This window comes from Rhodamnia argentea, chromosome 10 (genome assembly GCF_020921035.1).
Source record: "Rhodamnia argentea isolate NSW1041297 chromosome 10, ASM2092103v1, whole genome shotgun sequence".
Classification (NCBI taxonomy): domain Eukaryota; kingdom Viridiplantae; phylum Streptophyta; class Magnoliopsida; order Myrtales; family Myrtaceae; genus Rhodamnia; species Rhodamnia argentea.
In genome coordinates, this window is record NC_063159.1 from 9,413,975 (window position 1) to 9,425,474 (window position 11,500).

Here is an 11,500-nt window from a genome sequence, read left to right on the forward strand (position 1 = left end):
AATGGATGTATTCGAAAGGATCTCGATACAAATTATCAATATTTAAGTGAAAATGATTTCCTGCATAATTATTCTAAGAGAATATTTATTTTCGAGGATGATAAAAGTATTTTTTGGTCATTCAATTTTTGCAAGCGATGCAAGTGATTATTTCTAAGAAAATGTTTTCTAACTCGTTCATTTCAAAGAGATAAACGCGTCCTAAAAGCATCACGGACTATCGGTTCGAAATTTTTACTGGACGAACCCTTTTTGTTTTTGTCGATCGAGTTTGACAACATAGCAATAACACCAAATCTAATTTGTCACATCTTGTCGATCGTGCGTGACTTATTCATGATATCGCCATTCACGGAGTCCTTGAAAATAACTTATAGGAAGCCACAGGACTCACCGAATCTACGATCGTTTGATTTACTGCTCAGTCAAGAGTCAACCCAATGGATTTACGACCCAGAAAAAAAAAAAAAAGACATTAGATTCTCATCCTGAACGTCTTCTCTAGTATTTGGGCCTAAAAAGTTGAGTTGATGGGCCTGGACCAAGTCTTGAGCCCAACAATTCAAAGCCTGATTCTGGGATTTCTAGGGTTCTGTCACTGGATATAAACGCAAATGAGAAGACCCAACACTTCCAGCGAGCCGCCGTCTTCTGTCCGGAGCTTCTCCTTCTGATTCGTTTGCTTCCTCTCTCCGCTCAGAAATGGTGCTTCGATTCTCTCTCCTTTGTTCCTCCGTCATTCGATTATGCTTGTTCTCCGAATGGAATTTGTTAAGTATTTGCTCTGTGTGATGTGTTGGAAGCGGCGTTGTCGATTTGCTCAATTCTTGCTTTGAAATGTTAGGCTAGATTCAGATCTTGTGGCTCTTTTGAACAGAGTTGTGAAGTTTGAAAAGTAGATAATTTTGAGGTTGGAGCTTCGAATGTTAAGACCGGAGGGTAGTCGAAATTACGCCTTAAGCCATAGGCATCGTTCGTAGTTACTCCGATTTTACATGGTGGATAGAGCTTTTTCTTAATTGGAGGAAACTGTTATTGACAGCGGGCTTTGCGATGTTCTTGACATGTTAAATTAGGATATAAATGTGGAATTTTTTCGGTAGCGAGAATTGTCTTTGGACTGTCTCCGTGTATATGGATGGTGATCACGATGGTGATGGTAATCAAGAACTGTTCCTTGATGCTCCACCCCTCCCCGTGAGGCGCATATGCTTGTTGGCACTTGTGAGATTGTATCCAGGAAGAAGTTCGAGCTTCTACGGCCTAGAAAAGTTGGTCTTTTACAACGACGGAGAATTTAGCGGCGCTAGATATGGGTCGACCGGATGCTGCAGCTGCAAGAGTCGTTTCATCAAAGCGTTTATTTGCGAAAAGCTCTATTTTAAATGGCAGTAGATGTGAAATATGAATCCAGGTTCAGTTGTCTGGTTCCCCCAGAATAATGTTGCTAATTGGGTTCATTTTGAGTTGGACATCTGTGGTGTCGACTTTTTGCCCATAGTGTTAAATCCACGTTATAAGTTAGATCTTAGATGATAAATGGTGGAGCTTTGAATGTGTTGGGTAGGTACTGTGCATCTAAACTAAATTCTGTCCTGAGGTATGCTCGTTAGGTCTTACGTGCATTCAATTCTTACTGACTGTAATATGTCAGTAATGGACCGAGAGGGCTTTAATGTTGATCGGAACTCCTTGATGTGGTGCACAGCCGAAGCAAATCCATGAGATCAAGGATTTCCTCCTCACTGCTAGGAGGAAGGACGCACGCTCTGTGAAGATCAAGAGGAGCAAGGATGTGGTGAAGTTCAAGGTCCGCTGCTCCAAGTACCTCTACACTCTTTGCGTCTTCGACTCCGAGAAGGCTGACAAGTTGAAGCAATCTCTTCCTCCAGGTTCGCTGCTACAGCAAACATAAACTTTTGTTCGCATCAGATGTTAAAGAAAAACTCATATTTGAACACGGTCATAATTTCCGTTCTTGTCAAACAAAAGTGGATTGCAGCTGATTTCTTTTCATTTGTTCGTGCAGGTTTGAGCGTGCAAGACCTGTGAGAAGATGGCTTTGCTTCCTAGCCGTTATAGAGTCATTAGCGAGAGACATCCACTTCCAGTTTTGGAAGATTTATTTTCTTACCAGTGTCTTGAGGTTGTCTTGTTTGACCCGGATTTGGTTTTTAATTCTTATGTTATGAGGAAAATATGGCTTATTCTGAATTATACGATATGGTACCTGTGGACCTTTCTTGCCATCATCTTATTTGGATCGTAAGCTTATTGTTGTTCATATGGAATCAATAGGGTTTTCCTTTTTCTACTAGAAGATGCTCCATCAATCGGAATGTATCCATCATCGCAATTTTAATGGCTTTTCATTTCCTGGATGGGTAAAATTGCAACTCCAGCGTCATAGAAACACAGGGACTGGGTTAAGTGTTTATATGTATCGGTTACACGAGGAGTCTATGAATATGTTGTAGCTATTCGTGATTCACTCCTCAAATGAATTGACTAATGCGTCGCTCAGGCGTTGGACCTCATTGGTTTATGAAAGACCAAAAAACAAGCTCGAATAGTAGCTTGACCTTTCCCATACTGTGCATGTTTATGAGAGTTGATTGCTCCTTTAACGTGGCCCCGTCTTGAAGTGTAGTCCCAAAATTTAAACAAGCCGCAGCCAGTGCCGGTTCAAAAGTAGTTAAATGGATATGAGCAAGACACGAGACACAGGGCAGAAAGGCGTCTCATCAGCTCCTCTTTACAGGACAAATTCAAGTCACAGTAACTCGATCGGCTCTTGGCATTTCGGGCTCGATTATAAGTTCCTCTTCTGGTCTATTCACCAATTGCGCGTCTCTCCGGGCCCAAAAGAGAGAAGCCACTCTACTAGAAATTTATGTCGTTTTCAATTCCAGTTAGTAAAATGGGAAAAATTAATCAAAGAGAAGAATCTCAAATTACTTGCCTAAGCAAGCAACAGAACATACTGAAATGCTTACTTCTTCAAGACATGCTCCAGAGAACTTTCATGCCTTAAGTTGCGCTGTCCTGCTGACGCCGGCATCACTCATATAAGGAGTTGACGATGAGAAAGACAGAACATACTGAAATGCTTACTTCTTCAAGACATGCTCCAGAGAACTTTCATGCCTTAAGTTGCGCTGTCCTGCTGAAAGCCGGCATCACTCATATAAGGAGTTGACGATGAGAAAGACAAGAAAGACAGCGAAGACAGCGTGATTCGCTTAAATTGAGCACAGGGTTTCTGTAGGTTTAGTGGTAGCATTAGGGCTCACTCAATTAGGCAAGACGATCAAGACAGCACCCCAAACGACTAGGGTGAGTAGCATACTGCTGGTAGTTGTAGCTGGTCTTGCAGCCCCGTGCTACCCTGCCCTTTTCCTCTGTGTTCAGCGGCGCCTGGCCGCCACTCGGTCAGCTGTCCAGTCTTGAGACCACTGCCTGCGCTCCCTTTGTCTCCATTAAGAGAAAGAGTAATACCAAAGAAGGTGGGGATGTGAGTGACGGTGGTAAGAGAGTAAGAATGAAGATGAGCACAGCGGTCCCAAAGGCAGAAACGAGGGAGCGATGCAGAACGGCACGAATCCATTACCTTGTTTTTTCTTTTTTTCCGGGTCAAATGAACCCATTACTTCAACACAATGAAATTGGAATAAGGAAGACTCATCGATCAATCAAAATCTAGAAAACGACCACAATAATCAAAACATTAGAAATTGGTAGAAGTTTACTTTTTCTTTTTGTGGTTTTGTCCAGGTCTTCATTTTTGTTCCTAAAACGAACCACAATACCCTAAATCCCATTTTTAGATTGTCAGTGGTCGTACATAGCCAGATGCTCAGCACGCTTATTTTATGTTAAACCTCAGAAGACAAACAAGATGATGGCAAACTTGTTTGCCCAATGATCAAAAATCGAAAACTCACTATTAAACTCCCGCTTGGAAAATACTGAGGGGATAAATAGTAAGAGGATAACATGCCAAACCTGACAATCGCTCGTAGCTGCACAAAGGGAACTTGAATAATCAAATGAACTCCAAAGCCTAAGTCAAGAATAATGGGTAGTCTCTTTTGGTAACCAAGAAAAGACACTAGGACAAAATACTTCAACCTTAGTCTCACTGACCAAGCCAATCATATTACAAAAAATAGTGGGCCTCCTACCAAATAACACAGATTTCATAATAGTTTCTACGTTCTAATTGACCGTCTACCACCTTGTGACAGAATCAAAGCAACATCAGATACATAGCAACCCTACTCCAGTTCCAGATTCCAGTAGAGGTACTTGATTGTTCTTGAAGTGGTTTATGCATAATATTTTCGTTTTTCATTGTTGGAACTTTTTCGTTTCTTCAGATTAGCGATGAAGTTAAGATAGATATAGAAAAGCATGGTGGAGGAAGTTGTAAAGGAAACAAGCAACAAGATCAGAATCTAGAGCAATCACTTCCGTCTCTAATTTGAAGAAATGAAAATGTTCCAACCATCATCGGTTGCTCTGATTCTGATCCTACGGTCCCTCATCTCTTTTACCACTTCTACCAACATACCCTTCCATGTCTATCTTCACTTCGTCTCCAATACGAAAAAACAGAAAAATTCCAACCCAAGTGAAAACATTTTGTGTGTGTGTATAGATGCTACCATCTTTAAGAACAATCAAGTGCCTCAAGAGAATTGCGCTGATTCTACTCTTGAAGTCCCTCATCTCCTTTACGACTTCCACGATCAAACTTGTCAAGGACTTGTGTCATTTTCCCACATATGATCAACTAGGGTTGACCAAGAAAATACGATCTCAACAATAAAAGCATAATCTGCTCCATCAAAATGCTTCACATATACATAGAGACACTCAGACATGGCAATTGGGGTGTGAAGATGGACATTATCATAGGATCATAGAACTGCAGTGCCATTCAGCAACAGGAAAGGGTGTTTTCCTAAGTCAACGGCTCCCCAGACTATATTGTCACAACAGCTGAACCGTGATCCGGAAATGAATTCCGAATCAGAAAAAGATGGTTTAGATAGTACTCATTGTATACAAAGTGATAGCATTGCACAGAGCTTATTCCTTTGACATTGTATAAGCACGCCCTAACAGTCCAAAAGGCATCCATTGGTTGCACCATGAACACAAATCCTGCTTTTAACTAGCTGCCTGTTTCAAGAATATATACTAGTAAATACCTTGTCAAATGAAAAATGAAATCACAAAAGACAACCCCCCCCCAAAAAAAAAAAAAAACAAAACAACAACCCACACCCACGCACAAGGAAATGCAACAAAGGATCGCGGACTAATTACTTTAAAGCAATGGGGCAATTTCTATAGTCGGCCATAAGATAAGAATCCCAACCTCAGAAATTTGAAGAAAGATATAAATGACACAAGAAACTCTAAGGCCACATTTGATAAGGTAGCCGAAATATTCAATAGACATTGTAGATTATCTCTTGTAGATTAAAATTCAACTGTCTACTCATTACTTAAAGGTTTACACTTCAACTTTCAGGACATGACCCCTCATATCTTACTAAAATCATCCGCTTTTAATGAGACAACACCCACATTTGTCCCACATTGAAAAAACTTCATTTAATCAAGAAGAACCGCCTATATATGACTTTACAGAAAATTATAACAGGTAATATATAGTTTTACAGGCCAACATAAGAAGTTCAATTTGAGAAGCAAAAGTACCTACTGAGCAAAACTAATAACTAGCATCAGGAGCTTTAGAATTGGCATTAAAACTGTCGAAGCCTCCACTATTTGGTCCGGCAGGATTTGTTTGATAGGCAGGAAGTGGAGCCATTGAGGGGGACACAAGAAACTCTAAGGCCACATTTGATAAGGTAGCCGAAATATTCAATAGACATTGTAGATTATCTCTTGTAGATTAAAATTCAACTGTCTACTCATTACTTAAAGGTTTACACTTCAACTTTCAGGACATGACCCCTCATATCTTACTAAAATCATCCGCTTTTAATGAGACAACACCCACATTTGTCCCACATTGAAAAAACTTCATTTAATCAAGAAGAACCGCCTATATATGACTTTACAGAAAATTATAACAGGTAATATATAGTTTTACAGGCCAACATAAGAAGTTCAATTTGAGAAGCAAAAGTACCTACTGAGCAAAACTAATAACTAGCATCAGGAGCTTTAGAATTGGCATTAAAACTGTCGAAGCCTCCACTATTTGGTCCGGCAGGATTTGTTTGATAGGCAGGAAGTGGAGCCATTGAGGGGGCGCTACCAGAAGAGGCTGGGATTGGTCCACTCCCAGGAACAGTAGGAGGGACGTTGAATGTAGGAGGCCTTGGCATGCCATTCATTTGAGTGATAGAGGGAGCACCAGGCGGTGGCACCATTGAAGGCATTGCTGAAGGATTATAGCCTGCCAAATGAAGAAAAACCTATAAAATAAGATTCATATTTCTCCTTTTATAGCCATTTTACACATGGGCGAGAAAGAGACATATAGGTAGGAGGGTGCAGGCTCTCTCAATGAGTAGATGTAGATGATACAAGCTTACCAAAATGCTATCAAACTATTGATGAGAACATATATGGAACTGCTCGCTTGTCAAAAGATCTCCCATATCAAATGCCATGAGTCAACCGTTATAACAAAATGGTGTTGCATGGAAAAGTAAAAAAAGAAAAGCAAACTATAAGTCAAACGCATATAAGAATCATGGGTGCAAATAAGATAAATAGAGCATGTACTAAGAATAAGGGCTAATTAGTACCCAGAACACAATGTTTTTTAATCAACTGAGATAAGTCAAATTGGTTTGGGGAAAAAAAAGGCTAATGAAGAATAATATGATGTCTTTTGCCATGTAATGATAATGATTTGATTTGACAATTGTCACCATTAGAAAGAACTCAGAGTGAATTGACTTGTATGTTAATCAATCGTCCTTCTTGCCTCTTAGGAACTACGAGTATTAATTTACATGTTTACGTGAAACAAAAACAATGAAAGAAGCAACACAAAAGGTCGGAATTATATGCACTTCAACATCACTACATGTTTTATCCTACCATGTCTTGTAGGTCCAAATTTACCTATTTTAACCTAAACGCCTCCACAGAAGTACGTTTACCCAACTCCTAGCAGGCATCAACACAGACAATGTCCTATCCAACTCGCTTTAAAGGAACATTTACTGAATTTATTTTTCATAAGTGCAGATAAAATACTGAAGAATTAACGGCTTGATTTAGTGTAAAGAAAAAGAGGAGCGAAAGAAGAATTTCAGTCTCCAAAGCTGTATATGTTTCCAGATCTAGAGAAGGTAAGGCAATCTAGGAAGTGATACTCATGATTTCATGAAAGACACTCCATGAGATTGAAAAAGGATACTGACCATTTAATACATCATCAGCCAATGCATGTTCCCACAAAGCACCTCTATAAGATAGGCATTGTTGCACTATCCACAAAATTGAAATAATGAAATAACACACACAGAGGACATACCCATTCTTTCAACAAAGCTTTGCTTCAAAATGGCAGTGGATATTTGATGTGGAGAAAGACAGTTTGTGAAGGAGGGTACAAATTGCAAAAGTAGATTTAGAAGATGCACGGTGTTAGCTATGTCTAATCTAGGAGCACACAGAATAGGGCTTTGGAAGAAAATATGGTAGAGGTGGGACTACTTCAGACACAAAAATTCCTGTTTCTTTGCATTACAAAGACCATGAGAGTTCAGGTGGTGGAAGGCTGGCGATGGAGAAGTGGTGTGGCGACAGACCTTTTTTATTAGTGCTAAAGCTCAAAGTTTTGTCTAGTTTTTCTGAGCTGTAGAATCAGATAGCACTTGATGCGCGAGAGGACAATCATGAACAGTGGAATTATTGCACTTCATGAGTTTTTTTCTATCAAATCCAACTACATTAATCATGTCTCTACGGAACTGGAAGTGCAACAAAACACGCTTTTTACTGGGGAATCCATTTGGAAAGGAAAGGTTTCTTTTCTCTAGAGAAGGGATATAGTATCACTTTTGACAATCTTCAAATGAAAAAAGAATAACACTGGTAAAAAATAGATGTTTTTGTGCAAGAACTATTGTTACGATTTACATTGTCACTAAACTACATAGATTTGAAGTACACTTTTGCAATTTTGGGAGTAATGTGGGTTGCATCAGGTACAATACAGCAAGAACTTTGAGCTTGAAGAGGGGCCATGAATTAGTCTATTGGAAAGAAGAAAATTACTAAGATAATTCCTCTCTGTCTCTCAGTTCAATGAAGAAGAAACAATACACATTTGAAAAAGTTAAATCTTCTTGGGATTCTTTTTGGAGTAATTGATTATACACCCGTATAATAATCTCACGCCAAAATTTCCCACCAATAAATTTCAATACCTTAACAAAGCCCAGACAATGAAATGAAAAAACTGTAGCCACCAGTCAATCGATGAAGGAAAACTCCGAGTAGCCACATTTTCAGTGTATGTACGAAAATTCATGTATGAGCCACTGCAATAATCAACATGGTACCTGGAGCACCGGGGGGTGGCCTAGGCAAAACAGGTGGCCTGAATCCTGGGGCTAAAGGAGAATTCAACGGCATCTGTGCATTCGCTCCCATGGGCATTAAAGGTGTTGGCAGTAGAGGTAATCGAGGCCTCTGAGCCATAAGATGCTGATTATAAGCGGCACCGACTTGTTGGAAAGCTGCTGCTTGCCCCAAGTGTTCCTTAATCCTTTGGTCAATTAAACTTTGAGTTTGCTGCTCCTCAAATTGCTGATAGTAAAGACGCACATTTGCCTAAAACCAGTGACAGATTCAAGTTCAGAAAACTTGGGAGTCCACTATAAATAATAAAGCAAAACAGATGGAGATGAGAAAAAGTACCTTGTGCTTGTATCCTGCATTGTGCTGCTTTCTGACTGACGGCTGAGGTATAAAAAAATAAATAGTGATTAAAAAGCTAAGGGGGTCGAAGTTTTAAAGGTCAAAATGTTAGTGCATGGGAATGTTAGTCATGGTTCATCGAGTTGTTCAAAAAGAAACATGACATGGAATTATCATAAGTAAAATGAGCTCAATCTCATGAAGAAAAGGGCAAAAGGCAGATTCCCATTGAGCACCTTAGGCAAGATAGCAACTGCTCAGAGCTAATAACCAGTCCCTGAGCAGCTTCAATAAGCAAGCAGCGTTTTCGCATGTCATTTGAAAGCCCATTCTTTCTTTCCCCCCCAAAGTACTCGTCAATTCCAAACTCATGGACGACTTGAACACTAAACATGATGATTTGCAGAAAGAGAAACAGACACCCGTTCCATCGATCATCAACTCTATAGAGCTAAACCATACGCTAAGTCCAATCAACGAAGATGAAGAAGCGAAGAGAGTGAAGTTGAGGGAGAAAGAAGGTTTACCGAGTCGTGCGTCAAGTAAGTGTCGCAGTAGTCGCAGTAATACCTGCGAACGACGGATGATCGGAGTAAGCAGAAGTCAGGCAAACGTGACATCGTAAACAATAAAATGTCAAGGAATCAGACAAGTCCAACGTACCGGGGCATGACGGCTTCGAGCTCGGTGGAGGAGGGAGGAGGAGGAGGGAGAGCGAGAAGAAACCCTAGGAGAGAGAAAATTGGAGAACTTCTTCGGGAGAGGGATGAGTACGGGTGCGCAGGATAACAATTCGTGAATTTCCGGAGCAGAAATTCGTTTGGTAATTTAACTTCTGAAATAAAAATTCGTTTAGTAAAAATATTTACTTTTTAAAAAAATTTCTACTTTTGAAGTAAATTTTCACTTTTGAAGTTATTTTTTTTCCAATTTGAGAAGTTAAAAAAAATTACTTCTTAACTTAGGAAATACTTTTCGCTTCATCCTCTTTTCATTATGCCCCATCCTCTTTTCATTATGCCCTCATCGTCTTTTTTACCCAGCCTGCCTTCGCTGCGACCCACCATTGACCACCGCTTGCCACCACCTATTGTCACCTGCGACCACCGTCAACCGCCGATCATCACTAGTAGCCGCCCACCGCAAACCTCCGTTGGGCGCCCCTAATCGCTAACCCCCACCAATCGCCATCGATCGCTACTCGTGACCACGGGCGCCAACCAACAACCGCCGCCCGTCACTAACCAATGCCGCCGCCGCCCATCGTCGACCACCGCTGGCCGCCTCTACCCACCTTTGCCCCTCGCCACCCACCGCCTCCCGTCGCCAATCTCCTACCACCACCTCACCCCCGCCACCAACCATTACTCGTGACCATCGCTTTTGAGTTGCCATCTCCGGCCGCCAAAGTAAAAAATAAATAATATTTTTTTTATCTTTAAAAAGTAAATAATATTTTTAACAATAAAAATTATTTTTGAAGAAATTTAAAAAGTTTAAAAATGAAGTTTTAGAATTTTTCGATCGTCGACAATAATTTTTCATAGATGATTTCGTAAGTAAAAATTTTTAACCAAACGAATTTCTCTAATCATAAATCAACTTCTGGAGCAAGAGTAGGAAAATCAACTCCCGCTTCTGAGTAGAAGTAGAGAAATCAACTTCCGGCCATAGGTTGATTTCTCAAACTGCAGTGTTGCCATACGTGCTCTATGGTAACGCCGAGACCACCTTCTCTTTCGCTTCCGACGGTTTCGGGGTTTTGTTTGCGCACTCGAGCAGGGGCGATCCAACTAGAATCCTATCTGTCCATTCGGAATTGAACCTGTTCGAATCAAATTGAACCGTTTCATAGTCAATTCGAAAATCGAGCCTATCTTTTAAAATAAATAATTTAACAATCTATTCTCTCAAAATTAATCATTTGTATCGTTTCAAATAATTAGCTAATGAAACATTTAAATATTTTCGTGAACAACAAAAATATTTCTTATTGATTTATTTTTATAAGCAATACAAGCGATTAATTTTAGAAATAAATTTTCCAAATCATTCATCTTCCACACGGAACAAATAAAATATAACTAACATTTGAAGAAAAACATGCCTTAAAGCGTTGGTTGCCTTCCTAATCTTCCCATATTCGAAACCCATTTTCAACATTCTTGGGCTTTATCAGAACCGAACCAAAACCCACCGAATTTCCTAGATAGTCCGGCTCGGAACCGACCGGGGTGAACCCCATTTAGTTTTGTTCTCGGGTTGAGCCGGTCTGATTACTCACCCATGCTCTAGAGGCGAGAGACAAATCGGGAGCTAGTAAGCCGGTCCAACGGTTAAGGTTATTCGACATTTTGGGAAAACTTCGTGCGGATTTATTTCATGCAGCATTCACATCGCAATCCAAATTTATAAAGATTTTTTTTTCCCAAAAAAAGTGCTACCACAATACCCGTCGATCAACTAAAAAGAAAATGACAAAAATTTTCAATTCACCCTGCGTTTTCGCGATATGCATAATAAATGCATTGAAATCGAGTGATTCCTTATTAAACATGCTTAACAAGCGTCGTAGAGG

General features: G+C 40.1%; 2 protein-coding genes across 3 annotated transcripts; one reads left to right on the plus strand and one right to left on the minus strand.

Moving 5' to 3' along the window:
- Positions 1–639: 639 nt before the first annotated feature.
- LOC115732822 (60S ribosomal protein L38) lies at positions 640–2,317 on the plus strand. The gene is made up of 3 exons (XM_030663509.2): positions 640–705; positions 1,709–1,892; positions 2,030–2,317. Exons 1-3 carry the CDS (start codon positions 703–705, stop codon positions 2,050–2,052), a joined length of 210 nt encoding a protein of 69 aa, XP_030519369.1. The 5' UTR covers positions 640–702; the 3' UTR covers positions 2,053–2,317.
- Positions 2,318–4,732: 2,415 nt separating this feature from the next.
- Positions 4,733–10,737, minus strand: LOC115739248 (U1 small nuclear ribonucleoprotein C-like). Of its 2 annotated transcripts, XR_007196757.1 has the most exons (8): positions 10,636–10,655; positions 9,586–9,695; positions 9,450–9,492; positions 8,923–8,964; positions 8,565–8,835; positions 6,174–6,439; positions 5,102–5,187; positions 4,733–5,016 (listed from the first exon to the last, which is right to left on the minus strand). XR_007196757.1 is itself a non-coding variant. In XM_048271592.1 (7 exons), the coding sequence occupies exons 2-6, from the start codon at positions 9,591–9,593 to the stop codon at positions 6,183–6,185; spliced, it is 621 nt and encodes a 206-aa protein (XP_048127549.1). In that variant the 5' UTR covers positions 9,594–9,695; positions 10,636–10,737; the 3' UTR covers positions 4,733–5,187; positions 6,174–6,182. The 2 variants fall into 2 exon arrangements, 1 of the variants encoding a protein (XP_048127549.1); XM_048271592.1 differs by having other exon boundaries at positions 4,733–5,187; positions 10,636–10,737.
- Between the last annotated feature and the right edge of the window lie 763 nt (positions 10,738–11,500).